At 51.4% G+C, this 15,753-nt stretch overlaps 1 protein-coding gene across 2 annotated transcripts in view; it reads right to left on the bottom strand.

Annotated features, from left to right (window-relative positions):
- The window catches only part of EZR (ezrin), a 45,965-nt gene that overhangs the window by 22,197 nt on the left and 8,015 nt on the right, over positions 1-15,753 (bottom strand). For both annotated transcript variants that reach the window (XM_080663326.1, XM_080663325.1), the window contains exon 3: positions 537-620. In XM_080663326.1, coding sequence (XP_080519452.1) covers positions 537-620 — 84 coding nt within the window. The remainder of the gene's footprint in view (positions 1-536; positions 621-15,753) is intronic.

Raw genomic sequence — 15,753 nt, 5'->3', positions numbered from 1 at the left:
GGGCTGCGAGAGGAGAGGGGAGCCCGCAGGAACGTGACGGGCTCCGTGTGGCCCAGCTCAGGGATGAGCGTGAGCGAGCTCACAGTCACGAAGAGCTGGGGAGGGGTCACCCGGGAACCGTGGCCTGCTGGGTCCCTCCCGTCCGTGGGTGGAGTCTGACCTCCACTGCACCCCAGCCCCACACCGATGGCAAGCAGCCAGGTGACCACGAGAGCCGGGGCAGAGGGCAGCCAGAGTTCTGGGTGTGGCAGAGCCGGGAGAGGGGAGGCGGCGCGCTGCCCCCCGCAGGCACCAGCAGGCCTGTCGTCCTTGGGCTGCGGAGAGCCTTCGATGTCCCCGGAAGTAGCCCTCGGAGCTGTGAGCAGGGCCGCCCCTGGGGAGCTCCGTGTGAGCCCGGCGGGAGGGGAAACGGGCTGCTCTACGGAGAGAAGCACGCAGCACACCAAGGAATAAGCTTAGCAAACAAAGGGATCCAGACGTTGCCAAAGTTTCTTTTCTAAACAGGAATTCTCTCTCCTTAGTTCACAGAGACCAACCTGATCAAAAAGCTGCTTTCCTGTCGTGTTCGGCTGGATGGCGAACTCCAGCTCCGCATCCATGGTGGTGACGCGGACATTGATCTGGAAAACACAAGGGACAAATCGCACTTAACGAGCGTTCTTTTCTCTCTTCTTTAAAAAATATATTCTTATTGAGTTCAGAGAGGAAGGGAGAGGGAGAGAGAGAAACATCAATGAAGAGAGAGAATCACTGACTGGCTGCCTCCGGTACACCCCCTACTGGGGATCAAGCCCGCAACCCAGGCATGTGCCCTGACCAGAATCAAACCCGGGACCCTTTCAGTCCGCAGGCCGATGCTCTATCCACTGAGCCACACCAGCGAGGGCAGCATTCTTTTCTCTTACTCCTCTCCTGAGCCTTCCACTCAGAGCTCCTCAGCAACAGGGCAGGTGGTTCCTCTCCAACGGCCATTATCAGTCTCGTCACCACACACACACACGCACACGCACACACATATGCACGCGCGCACACACGCACACACTCCCCGGCTGACGGAGGTAAATGATGCGTCTCGGCGTGCGCAGTCTGGACCTGAATGCAGGCCTGCCTTCCAGAGTACGGCACATGCACACTCAGGTCTACGCCCCTTTTCTACAAAAACCCCGACTACGGTTAGTGTATTTCCCGCGTCCCATCTCCTGCTGACCCCACAACAGCCAAGTGAGGCACAGTGGGGCGCGAGCCTGCTCCGAGAATTCAGACCAGGGCAGGAAGGGAGAGGAAAGGAGAGATCGATGTGGGGGGCAAAAGTAGGTTTACTGCTGTTCATATGGAAAATAAGGTAATTAACAAGCAATAATACAAGAATAAACTCTTGGTGACCAGTGGCCAGCCCGCTTGACCTCAAGGGGGGGGTGTGTGTCACCTGACTAGTCGTTACCCTGCTGTGTTTCTCACAGGGGTTCTTGGCCTTCGGGCAGCACAGCAGTGTCTGCAAGACGACCTCCAGTCCTGCAGAATGGCCAGCGCCTGACTACACACAGTGCCGGTCAGCGGGACCCCCACAAGGACCCCACACACCTCCAAGTGCTCTCGGGACAAAGGACACAGAGGCGCTGTCTGAGTCACGAGCATGTTAAACAGCTCCCTGTGCATAACGATGATGGAAATCATTTCCCAGTTTACGGATCCCTAATGATGTGCTGAAATCAGCATAAACTTCTATCGAAAGTTCCAGTAAGACATTTACTCAGAAAACAGGACCATTTCTACACGTTTTGGTCACTTATGCGGGGGCTCTGAAAGAAACTAGGCTTTGGAAAGTAAGGAAACATCTACATCCCAGCTCCTTTTCACAGCCTTGGGAGAGGTTTCCATGCTTAGCACCTGTTTTGGGGACCTCGACACGTGGCCGGAAGCTGGCGCTCACAGTAGCAATGCTGCACAGCGAGCAGGTGGGATCGCGGGGTTATGCATCCACGGGAGGTGGCCCCACGACAGGTCAGAGGTCCAGGAACCTGAAGCACTTTGCAATTCCTAACGTCTTGGTATGTCTCCTAGATCACACTCTCCTCAGAGGCAATGTTCCCTGCAGGAGGCACAGCCACACACAGGCGTGGTGCGGGGGCAGGCATGTGTGCACAGCAGCAGTCACTGAAAAGCTACCCCCAGAAGGCTTGCCAACATACTAAAAACCTCTCAGCATTCAGTCTTGTTGGGAGGGGGTGGTGATAAATTAAAGTTTAATTTTGCTCATGTACCCCCTGTCCCATATACACATGCAGAACCATGTGGTTGATGGTGTAGATGATTTAATAATTCATGTCTCCTTCCAAATGCTCCTCCATTGAAGCTCAGACACAGAGTCACACTGTGAGGTCTAAAATGTCAGCACATGTGAGGCACCAGACTCATCCTACTCCGCTATTTACAATGGGAATTCACAAATACCTTTACATGTGGGAGTTAAGTTAGCCCTCAACTGATTTTAAAAAAAATTGGGTCTTTCTACAACTATGTACTGTCAGAATTTTCTAATAAAACGACTTATCTTAGACACAAGTCCGGAGAAGTTGATGCTGAACATGCCCGAACCCCAAGGAAAATGAGGCTCCAATGAGTATATTTCTCACACTGACCATAGTCAGCGGAAAATGCTTAATAGGTGAGCTGCATTTTTATTTTTACTTCAGTAGGAGAGGTAAGTTTCTGACTTCTTACTAGAACATCAGTATATGCAAAGACAAATGCCTAAAAACAGAACAAAACTGGCCAGTAAAACTTCTTAAATTTAAGCAAAATGCTGTGTACGTGTTGTTGTTGTTGTTGTGTGTGTGTGTGTGTGTGTGTGTGTGTTTCATGAATAATGACTAGAATTTCACAGGTATTTTGCTCCAGGTCACTTGACTATATAATGCATATTATTGAATATTAGGATTCAACACATAAAATTTCCTTTGCCTTAGTTAATGAAGATAATGAAAACTTAATTGTCAGACTCTATCCTCCCTCTGCTTAACAATCTACTCTTTAAGAAATGGTATTTGCTGTCATGAGGGGTCAGCTCAGCTACCACACTGCACACCTATGAGCCATGACAGCGGCATTCTGCTGCTCCCAGCCCACCCCAGCCCGTGGGCACCTCGCATCCTGTGAGGCTCATGTGCTCTGCAAACCCCAACCAAATGCCTGCTGGGATGCTGACACCATGGGGGTCACTGGGGTCAGACCTCCCTTGCCCTTGAGCCACTTGACTTAACCCACAGAGATGGACTCAAGTAGCTGTCACACACCGAATGGGACTAGCCGTTAGAATTCCCAGAGCAGCTTTACAAACACTTGAGTTTCTGGGCCTCAGCCCAAGAACCTGTATTTTTTTTAAAGCCACTCAAGTGGCTTGAGGACTGCCCAAATCACTGATGGGCAGGCAGGAGCAGGGCAGCCGGGAGGCCTGGTTTTGAGACCTGGCGCTGCAACCCACTGAGGACTCAGCCCCTTATGTGCAAAAGAAGGTCTGGACTACATGCCTGAGGTCCTTCCAGCTCGGAAATGTGAGGCCTAGAGTCTAGCAGGGGTCCTCAGACTTTTGAAACAGGGGGCCACTTCACTGTCCCTCAGACCGTTGGAGGGCCGGACTATAGTTTAAAAAAAACAAAACTATGAACAAATTCCCATGCGCACTGCGGGCCCGGGACGCGTCGGCTGCTAAGCAGGACAGGCAGCGGCACCCGGCGGGCTGGATAAATGTCCTCGGCGGGCCGCATGTGGCCCGCGGGCCGTAGTTAGAGGACTTCTGGTCTAGAAGATCAGAGCAAGAACTGAGAGTCAGGGCGGACTCCCAAGGGGATGCGGGGGATGCAGGATGCAGGGAGGATCCCTGAGAAAATAACTCGGAGGGAACACTATCAGCAGGCGGCCAGGAGACTGGTTCCGGACAAAAGAAAGGGTCAGCCTTGGGCACACCCCCTGCAGGGGCTGTAACCCTCCTGGCAGGAGACCGGGCCACAGGCTTTCCTGCTGCGATGCAGCGGACCTCTCTTTCTAACAGAGAGAATTACAAGTATTTAAGCCTCAATCTCCTTTTTAAAACACCCAATAACAACTCACCCCACTAAACAAAACAAACCCACTGTCCCCTCGGCTCCCTCCCTCCCGCTGAGCCATCCTGAGACAGCTGGACCTGGGCCTCCCAGCCAAGCCCTGCCCGGAGGCCGCGGTGTGGAATCAAGTCTGTAACCTGGGAGCCAGTGTATCTGGAAGGGCTCTTCCACCTTCAACATCCTGCAAGTCAAACATTATCTGAGCGCCTTCCGACCCAAGTCAGCGGCCGAGTTCTCTGCTAAATGCCTGAAGGTAAAGAGAGGGCCGGAGAGGTGATGCTTTGGGGGAGGGGACGCAGCGTTTGAGGTCACAGAAGTTAAGGCTCCGCTTCTTTTTTCTTTCTTTAACTGAAAGGCTTTGAGTGTCTTTGCTGCGTTAATGCCAATTGTGAAATCCCAGGACGGCCCCAGTCTGTTTCCCAGGTGCTCTGCCCAGACTTCCTTTTCCGTAGACTAATCCCCGAGGACCAGCCCTTCCAGAATACACTCTGAGACCTGCGGGGTGACCCGCTGAGGACTCAGCCCCTCATGTAAAAACATGAGTCTTCCCAGTTTAACGTGTTCACTTCCAAGAGCCTGTAAAGAACACACTGAGGGACCCTGAAGTACCTTTACTTCTAACCCATGCGGAGGCTGAACTGCTGGCTGTCAAACCATCTCCCGTTCTTCTTTTCCTCATTTTGGTAAATAAATACTTGGCAATATTGCCTTTGGGAAGTGCCCACTTCCTCCTGACACACTTTCACTTGGTTTAAGATGACCTCTCCAGGCAGACTTTTTGCAGAACTAAAGACCAAGACAGGAGGGAAGGCTCCAGACGATTCTGCCAAACGTTACAGACCAGCAGCCCTGCCGACGGCGTGCCAGCGGCGGGAGCCTGTTCTGTGTGCTCCTTCAAAGCCAGGAGAACCATGAGAATAAAGGGACACCCAAGTGGCAACCTCTGAGTGTGGACTTCAGGCCGTGGGCTGTGGGACAAGATGGATCCCTATGGTATCAGACCTGCGTTTACTCCGACTGCGCCGCGCGGACCACGGAGATCACACGGGGAGCCTGACCTTCACAATCACTGAAAACGTCAGCGCTGTTTTCCCACATTCCGGCCTCTTCCGAAGGTGCCGCTTCAGCTACTTCGAGCAGCTTTCAAATGTTTGGATAAGGCCTTCCAGACACTCAGCAAGGCTCTGACAGGAAGCAGGCCCTGCGCCTTCGCCCACAGCTGGGGAAGGACACGGAGTGCAGCGAGGACACCTCCCCACGGAGAGCCACCGAGTGAGAACGCATCGCGGGAGCCTGTTTGGGTCACTTAACTGAAAAATTACACAGACAACATTGTATTTGCACCTTCATGCCGAGTTGTTGCGCACTTTTAAAATTACAGCCTTCTTGAAATGTAACTTACAACCACAATATTTGCCCGTTTAAAGTAAGCAATTCAGTGGCTCTTTAGCATATTCGCAGAGTTACGCAACCACACCACGACCTAATTTTAGAACATTCCGTCACCCCGGGAGAAACCCGTGGCCATCAGCAGTCCCTCCCGCTCCTCCTCCCACCTACCCTGGCGCCCACAATCCACTTCCGTCTCCACAGACTTCCCTGCTCTGGACAGGTCCTATGAATAGGGTGGGGTCTTTTGTGACTTGCTGCTGTCACTTTGCATGTTTTCCCGGTTCATCCATGCCCTCGCATGTCAGGGCTCCAGGCCTTTTTTCTGCCCAAGAGTATTCCACTGTCTGGGTAAGCCCCTTTTGTCTATCGGCTTCCTTTCATCATTGTGGTCAAATTGGTAAGAAAAAAATTAGGGGGAAACGATGATGAAAGAACGTAAATTTTTAAAAACTGAAATTCAGTGTAAGCTCGCTGTTTCCAAGCTGTAAGTGAAAATACTCCGTGTTCTCGGGAAGAGGGCCCCGCGGCCCGACAAGCTCATGTGAACCCAGTGGACGCCCGGTCCTACCCCAGCCTGCTCTCCTGCAGCCAGAAGTAACGTCCGTCGCCCGGATCCCAGCGACTTCCCCCCTTCACAGGGGACAGCGCCGGGAGCAGAGGCGAGAACCGGGCCCTGGGTCAGGGTTCTCCCCGCAAACCACGCTCTCCCCTGACACCCTAAGCAGGGGCTGACAAGGCCTTCCGCTTTACACCCAAGTGCCCGGGTGCCAAGCACCAAAACCCCATCTCTCCCCGATCACCGCCACCTGCTTTAGCCTTTCACCTGGGGAAAGAAAGGCCTAGGAAAACGGCAGCGCCTCCCATGCTCTCCGCCTGCAGCGCCTGAGGCAGGGCTGCCCCGACGGGACGCAGAGTCACCTGCAGAGCAGAGCCTGCTGGGACAGTTCCATGACTCAGGGCTGGAATGGGCCATGAATCTCCAGCTCTCCCGGGTCACAGGTGAGACCACGCCCAGACACACGCTCTCAGGGACGAGGCCGCCTCCGAGCACGCACCGGCCCGGCTCCTCGGGCAGGCTTCCCGCTATGTGCGCTGCCTCCGGGACGGACCTCACTCAGGTGTCCCTCACAGCCATGGCGTGCACACCTGAGCTCGCAGAGGCACGTTTTCCTTAATGAAATTCTGAATCCAATGCTGGGTCCCTACTCAGTGCTCTCTGGATCCCAAACGCCTCACTTTTGAGAAAGATAAAAACCAGCCTCTATGAACAATACTCTCACTCAGTCAGTCAGTCTTAGCGGAGGCCCACAGTGGTCACTTCCACAAGTAACGACCCTGTGAAACATCACCCCGCTGTGAGCCTCCGCCGCTCCGTGTGGCAATGCAGCCATGCGGCTTCAGCCAAGGAAGGCGAAGTCGGGAAGCCCCAGAGCCCATGTTTTGCTTTCAGCTCTTTTCCTATCACCCACCCTTTCTCGGTGTCACAATAATAGCTGCTATTTAAAGGATAACTTCATCTCTATCTATTATACAGAACTAGAGGCCCAGTGCACGAGATCTGTGCAATGAGTGGGGCGGCGGGGGGGGGTCCCCTCAGCCCGGCCTGCACCCTCTCACAGTCCTGGATCCCTTGGGGGGATGTCCACCTGCCGGGGATCGGGCCTAAGCCAGCAGTCAGACATCCCTCTCACAGTCCTGGATCCCTCGGGGGGATGTCCACCTGCCGGGGATCGGGCCTAAGCCAGCAGTCAGACATCCCTCTCACAGTCCGGGGCTCTCGCAGGCCGGGACCCCTCGCTCCTTACCTCCTGCCCGCAGTGGAGGCAGGAGAGGCTCCCGCCACCACCACTAGGCTTGCCAGCTGTGAGCTCAGCTTCTGGCTGAGCAGTGCTCCCCTGTGAGTGCACTGACCACCACAGGGCAGCTCCTGCATTGAGGATCTGCCCCCTTTTGGTCAGTGTGCATCATAGCGACCGGTCATTCCACCATTAGGTCCATTTCAATTTGCATATTACACTTTTATTATACAGGATGAGACTTTGTCTTATTAAATGTGCAATGCTGCCCCCAGTAGCACTGTTTACACAAACAACACGATTATATGAAAGTAGTTGCCACTGAAAACCCGGTGACCATATTTTACATTGTTATAGTTTCTAGCAAACACATGGTTAGAAGCATCCAACTCCTATCCAAGAAAGGTCGTCCGCAAACCACCCAGTACTACACAATTCTTTTAAGGATAGAGAGGCCCAAATAAAACCAGTATGTTGCTAATGGGAGGTATTTATCAAAATACTGAAACTATTGTACAGAGAGAAGACAAAATGGAAATGTGGTCCTAACACACGATTTTTCATGAAATGCAGTGAAGTCCACATTAACTCGATACCGCACCGGCAAAGACACCAGCACGGCTCGTCCGGCCAGAGCTGGGAGGCAGTGGTCCCTCTCCCAACGCTCCCACCACCAGCAGCGGCCACACGTCCCCATGTGCCCAGAGCAGGTTGGCCTCCAAGTTAGAAATTCCAGAGATACGTGTCTAAGCTCTAGCTCTTAACACCAGACTTCCTGCGGTTTCTCGACCTTCAGAGCTGGTGGAGTAACAGTATAAACATATTTCACTGACAAGTTAGCCCTCTGGCAGGTCTATAAGCAAATGGATAACGACATAATGTTGCTCTTCCTTTCTTTCCAGCTCTTCTGAATCTTAAGTTGAAATTACATCCAATCACATCATTTGATCTTTTCTCTTTCAAGGTTCAAAAGAGACTGAGTGAAGGGGAAGAGACTGGCTGGTCAGGCTTAGGAAAACCTGCAGATGCCAAAGAAAACTGTCACCTGGCTCCACCAATCTTGTAAAAAGGTGTGTAATTAAAAATAACAAAAATGTCAGCAATTCGGGAAGAGTCCCGGATCACTGTCTGCAGTGCAACAACCCGACAGGGACAGGACGGCGGGGCAGATCCAGAACTCGTGTTCTGATAAAGTTCTCGTGTAATTACGTAATCCCAGGGCAATATTCTCGCTTTTTATGGCCTACGATGGGAATAATAAAGCCACCAAATGTTAGAGATGACAAGAGTCCACTTGTGACAACGGCTGTGAGTAAGGTCCAAGGGCTGGCCCCGTCTCGGTCAGTCCTAGAACTCGCCGGGGGGTCACGGATGGGCAGTCACGCTGGTCCTGGGAACACGAGGTACTGAAAGTTGCCGAGAAGGCCTTTGCGATGCCGGGTGAGCTGCTCTCGGTCCCTGGTGCCCATCACGGAGCTCCAGGTAACCCCACGCCTCGCGACGGCGGTGCTTCCCGTCAGGAAAACCCAAGCGAGGGCGCGAGGGCACTGGTGCTGACAGTTCCGGAATGCCTTTCCCTGCAGGGAGCATCTATCAGGAAACTGAACGCACCTACAACCTAGCGCCTCCAGCTAAGTCATCATCCCTCCGGAACGGAGCGGTCCTGGCCTCCGCCCCTTCCTTCTGACGGGGTGCAGTCCTGGCCTCCCGCCCCTTCCGACGGGGTGCAGAAAGGCAGTCACTGGCCAGTGTTTGCCGAAGGTGCCAATACTCATGAAAAGCAAGTTCAACTTCCAATGAGCCAACTGGCCTCACACCAGGGAGTTGTTTAGTTGCGTTTCTTGCTGCAGTTTAAGCACAGCCCTTATTTATTTAGTTTTAGGAAGTGTGAGTGTAAACTTTAACTTGGAGGAATGGGGGTGGGGGTGCCTCTTATCCAGAGAGCACTGACCTCATTTCGCAGAGAATTCCACAGCACTTTAAGGAATTTTGAGGGTAACTTAATCATGAAAATTAACTCTACACAGCCCCACCTCCTTTTCTGAGCTTCTCTCCTCCGCCCTTAAGCTAAGCTTACAACTTAACAGCTCAATTCTTAATATGCAGTAGATAACAACAGGGCAGAGTATCAGCATGAAAGCCAGGCTTGGAATTTCCCAATCACTTTTGTTTCAGGTGGGTTGTTTAACATTTGAGGAACAGAGAGGCTAAAATAAAAATGTAACCACATCATGACACCCATTACACCCACCTCTTTTATGTTTTATAAGTGTATCTATATATATAAAAGCCTAAGCGACCGTCACGACCAAATGACCGGAACGACCAGTCACTATGATGCGCACTGACCACCGGGGGGCAGACGCTCAACGCAGGAGCTGCTCCCTGGTGGTGAGTGCGCTCCCACAACCAACCTCCCACGGCCCCTCCCCTCAACCAGCAGGCCAACCTCCCATGGTCCCTCCCTCCGGCCGGCCAGCCAACCTCCCGCGGCCCCTTCCCCCTGCCGGCCGGCCCCCCAATAGGCCTAGATCACCAGCCAGGCCGAGGGACCCTACCAGTGCACGAATTCGTGCACCAGGCCTCTAGTATGTGATAAGGAGAAAAGGGAAACAGTGACAAGGTGCAACTGTTTTGCAGGGTGACTAAATGGGGTTGCTTGGTGAGAGGTGTCAAGTTATCCCAGCCTGAACCCCTTCTTTTAAACACTGGGGAAACTGAGGCCCGGAAAGGTTTACACAACTTTCTCAACTTCCGGTAATCAGCTTCCAGAAATATTTATATTTGTATAGCTCTTAAACATTATTCCTAAAGTTGTATCTCTCAATATAGTCAATGGTTTTAAACTTTTGAAATGTCTGTATTTCCAAATTCCAGGGTGAAAATTTAGGTAATATTATGCATAAGAAGGAAGTGCCCACGTCAACCAACATTCAGCCCATAAATTTCAAGAACATGTAATGAAATCCCAAATCTTTCTAAACAGCTCTTTTTGCCTCTGAATGTAAGCCACTTCCTGCCCCCAGACCCACTTCCTGTCAGCCAAGGCTCTTAACAGTACACAAAGCGGACAAACCAGTCGGTCTGCACTCAGTATAACCAGGGGAAATCTCGACCTCAGAGCTGGAAGGCACTTTCTCAGCAGTCGCATTAAAAAGAGGCTCCGCTCCGCTCCCATAAACCGTGCTGGGAACAGTGTGTGCTGCTCCGGGCTCAGGGCTCCATGAGAAGACGACACTGCCTTCCACACCGGCAATGGCACTGCCGTGAGCAATGTTACGGGGTTTTTTAGGAGAGGAAGGGAGAGGGACAGAAAAACATCCATGCGAGAGACACATCTACCGGGTGCTTCCCGTAGGGGATCCCATAGGGCAGTGGTCGGCAAACTGCGGCTCGCGAGCCACATGCGGCTCTTTGGCCCCTTGAGTGTGGCTCTTCCACAAATACCACGGCCTGGGCGAGTCTATTTTGAAGAAGTGGCGTTAGAAGAAGTTTAAGTTTTAAAAATGTGGCTCTCCAAAGAAATGTCAATCGTCGTCCTGTTAATATTGGCTCTGTTGACTGATGAGTTTGCCGACCACTGGCCTATGTTGATATTGGCTGTGTGACTGATGAGTTTGCCGACCGCGGCCCTAGGGGATCAAACTGGCAAACCTGGTATCAGTGGCCTGACCAGAAATCACACCTGCGACCCTATGGCGCACGGGACGACGCTCCAACCACCTGAGCCGCGCCAGCCAGGGCCTGTGTAGCTTTAACACGGGGACGAAACCAGAAGGCGTACACCCTTCACGCGGAAAAGGGAATAATCAAAGAACATTACGTTCCGCAAAAGAAACGATTCCCTTTCAGAAACAGATAATCTGCCTTCAAGGTCACTTTCTCTTTATCTAATAAGTGTGAAGTCTTGATTCTGTAACATTGGTTGCAGGTTACTAGCTGTCATACATACTTCAGCCCCAATTTAGTTCACTGAGAAGTGAGGGTAGTTATATCCACAAGCTTAGGGTCCCGTAAAAGACAAAGGACGGGACAGGGCCAGCAAGACTAGCACATGCTACACTGGTTTTTCATTCTAGGCTCATCAAACATAGGAAAGTAAAGACACAGACTAAACGCCACTGCCCACCTGGAATGGACCGTTTTCTCTGTAAATTTAGAAGTCTGCCAAGAGTCTTTCCTTTCTAACTAGTGTGAGTGTGAGTGGCGGGGGGGGGGGGGGGGGGGGGGAGGCTATGAAAGAATGAAAATGTCAAAACAAGGTAACTGCTTTGCTAACCTGTTGTTTTAAGGAAGGATATATAAAATAAGCCACACTTAACTCTCGAGCCATTTCTTCCTCTCGCGTGCCATTTCTGATACAAATCTTTGCCCCTAGTTGGATCACATGTGCAGAAATATTCTGCAGTGTTAAAGAACATTTCTCCTATAAGCAGGTTAGACAAGATGTATGTGAACTTGACCAAGAAGTCTTTATTTCTGCCATCTATCAAAAATGGGGAGTAAGACCCACACTAAATCAGCAAGCTTACAAAATCTGCTTGAATAAGCAAACTTCAGTAAAACATGCTTTTAAACCGCCATACTGTTAGCACACACACCCCCTGTTTAATTTATACTGTGTCACAGTCAAGCCTGTTACACCCGGATGGGATTATAACTGTACTAAGTCTTGATGGCTCCAAGACCTGTGTGCGGTACAGACCCCGCACCGCCCACCCGCGCAGCTCTGGTCCTGGGAAGGCCCAGCCGCTCGCAGGCTGCACGCGGATCTCCGAGAGTGGCTGCACGAACTCGGCGGGCCAGGCCTCACATCTATTATGCCACTGCAGAATCTCAGCTCTGAGAAGGCGGCCATTGAGATGATGACCTATTTCCAGCTGGGTCACAGCTCTCCCCCTCCCCCCGCTCCCAGAGATCGTGGGAACACGAGCGAGAGGGACTGGCTTGGAACAAGCAGCTCTGTGTGTGCTGCCCGCCTGCAGTGGGCGAAGACCCACACTCAATCAGCAAGCTCACAACACCTGCTTGAACGAGCACACTTGGTCCAACACATGCTTTTAACCACCTTGTCTATCTGACTTACGCTGTTACACACACACACACACACACACACACACACACACACACACACCCGTTTAATTTGCACTTTGTCACAGTCCGCCTCGATCTCCTTTAGTAAAAGGGGTGCGGAGGGCGAGATGGCCCAGGTGGAGTTAAAGCAGCCCCTCACTGACCAGGACACAAAAGGTCTCCCAAGAAACCCTGGTTCGACTCCAGGGACCCAGGGAGAACGGCCGTGGGTCGGTGGGGGCAGGGTGGCCAGCCCCAGGGGAAGGAGCCGTCCCTTCCCTCCCGCGTCCCCTCCCACCAGACTCCAGCATTTGGTGACTTGGAAACGTGACAGCATCTTTCCCTTTCACCCTTATGTGCTTTTAGGGAACAAACGTTTTGTTTTGGAAAATTGGAAACATTCACAAAAATAGAGAAAACAGTTTAAGGGCCCCCCCCCCCCATGTCTTCTTCACCCAGCCCTGACACCATTAACTTCCCAGCATTCTTGATTCATCTCCTTTCTGTCACCTTAAAAAAACTTCACTGGCATATCCTAAGGTCGTCACATATATCATTTCACTTGTAAAAACACCAGTATGTGGCCCGAATGGACACACACCATACCATTATTATTTCCAACCTAATTCAAAACTAGTCCTTAGTATTTAAGATTTAGTCAGTATTCAATGCCCCCACCGCCTCCAAAACACCTTTGTACAGTGGATTTGCTCAGGTCCTGGAATGCACTTCGCAGCCTTGTCATCCACTGCATTTCCAAACTGCCCTGTTTGGCCAGTTTCTTAATAAACATCAAGGGTTCCCCACCCCGTCTCCCCACCTAAGTCCCACTTAAAAGTCTCACCCAAATAGCAATGTGTTATGTAAGCAGATACTTCAACAACAAGAAGCCACATCCGTAATTATTTAACCAAGGCAATGAGACATCTGAATAACAACACTATACTGATATACCTGACATTCACAGAGGTGGTGCTCATCTAATATTTATGTCCTAAGCTTTTATCAATTTGCTCTCAAAAGGCATAAGGGACAGGCTGGACATCCTGCTGGGACCATTCTCCCAGAAATCTCTAGACACAGCAATGGGGCAAACGCTCGCAGAAGGAGCGAGCTCCCTGACCCCGGTGCCTGAGCGATGGCGGGAGCCCACGCCGATACAGCAGGCGCCGTGCTCCCACCAACCGCAGTGGAAGCAGGTTCTCGGAGACGTGGCGCCTCGGCTCCCTGTGCGCTGAGAGTGACGGGCCAGAAACAAAACCCACTCAGAAGTCACTGGTTTCACCCTTCACCCAGCGAGGAGGGAGAGGAAGAACACAGGGCCTCCACCTCTCGCACAGCCGGATGGAGCCTGACAGCAGCGACCATCACTCCCGACCCTGGCTTAGCTGCCTGAAGCACCTTCAGGACCTAAAAACCTGGCACACAGCAGGTTTCCTATTTGCTGAGTGAATGTACGCAGGGATGTGGGTGATGGTCCTGAGGGGGACAAAGGCAGGGTGGAACCTATTGCCTGTCAGGCTGAGCCAGAGAAAAGAACGCCCCCCGAGAAAGGACAGTTTGTTCCATCAGGTCAGAATGTCGTAGTTACACGTCGAGCTCTGCATTTACTCTGCCCTCTGTGGTGACAGCAGGGGGCCAGCCACAGGCCAGGAGCGTCCCCGTGCTGCCCACCTCGTCCCTGCCCCATGGGCCTCATCAGAGCCTCGGAACGTCCCAGGAGAGGAAGCAGGGCCCAGGGAGGCGGAGACGCTCGCCCACGGCACCCACTAGAGCAGCCTTGGGCAAACGACGGCCCGCGGGCCGGATCCGGCTGTTCTATCCGGCTGTTCTATCCGGTTCTCTTGCTCTCCCCTCCGCTCCTTTACTTTGAATTTATATTAGTTCACACAAACACTCCATCCATGCTTTTGTTCCGGCCCTCCGGTCCAGTTTAAGAACCCATTGTGGCCTTCGAGTCAAAAAGTTTGCCCACCCCTGCACTAGAGGCAGCGTGTCTCCCCACTTGGTCAGCCGCCCTCCCTCTACTCATCTGCCAAAAAAGCAAGAATTTAAAGTTTGTTCTGGAGCAGATAAGGCTCCCCCACCCCGCCCACGCACTATACTTCTCGCTGTTGCAGTCAGAAAAGACGGAAGGCGAAGAAACAAGTATCTAACACTGTTACAGGTAGAAATGAGTTCTATGAAGTCCAATGAAGCGGGTACAGGGTGGACAGTGAGGGGCCCTGTTTTAGATAGAGTGATCCAAGTCAGGGATTGACATAAAACCCTCTGTAGTCAGAAATTCATACACTATGGTAGGTCAAACGGTAACTTTAATTGTCAGTGACAGAAAGGCAACTCATTTATGGAACAGCCACCTTCCAACTCGAACATCAGGTACAAACTGCTCCTCTGGCACCTGCCCCGAACCTGTCACTGTGCAGGGGCTCAGCACGGGTGACACGGATGCTGCCCCTTCCCCCGCAGGAACAAGGCCGCCAGAGCGCCAGCCTGGCTTCCAGTCCAGCCCTGGGAGAGCTTTCCCCACGCACGTCCAGGCTCAGAGCCTGTGATTTTTTTTTTTTTTTTTTTAATTAGAAACAGTGAAGTGAATCTGCTTCCAGAAATTATTAACTCAGCCATAAAATATATAGAAGGTACAACAAATGCTTAACAATTACTATTTTTGTCCTAAAGCAGAAGTTGGCCATTTTTTCTGTAAAGGGCCAGGTAAATATTTGGGGCTGTGCAGGCCATATTTGGTATCTGTTGCATATTATTGTTCTTGCTGTTTTAAAAAACTTTTAAAAACGTAAAAACGATTTCTATCTGGGAGTCCATAAAAACCAGGCCACAGCCAGACTTGGCCTTTGCCTACCCCCTCCTAGAGTATTAAAAATTTAGACAGTTTTAAACCAATCTCTCAGACAAAATTAGAAAAGAAAATTAGCATGTGGAAAGTGACCTCAAACTTAACCAAAGGTAACCAAAATCTGATATATTTGGCTATTACAGTTTGCCCTCAGGTGATATTTGTTCCTCGGTTTATCAATAAAAGTTAGGCCAAGATCAGAATTTTCATTTTGCTTTTAAAGTTTTTCTCAAACACAATAGATTAAAAAGATAATTGTGTTAATGCAGTTTTCATTTCCTTTGAAACAGCAATACCATTGATCCTTAAGGTGTTAAAAAAAAGAAAATGTGATTCATAATCAAAGAAAAGCAGAACTGACCACTGCTACTACCTTAATGCCTCCCTGCCCTTGTGCACTGGTGAGCTCCTATGCATCCCTCAGCACCCCACTAAGCATCTCACCAGCTGGGAGGCCTCCTGGCTCTGGGGGCACAATTTACCCTTCCTAGGGGTGTACCTCTTTTACCACACTGATCACCCTGTCCTGTCATTCTCT

This window comes from Plecotus auritus (assembly GCF_963455305.1).
Source record: "Plecotus auritus genome assembly, chromosome: 4".
Lineage (NCBI taxonomy): Eukaryota > Metazoa > Chordata > Mammalia > Chiroptera > Vespertilionidae > Plecotus > Plecotus auritus.
The sequence above is the reverse complement of the archived record's forward strand: the minus strand, read 5'-3'. Positions and strand labels throughout refer to the sequence as shown.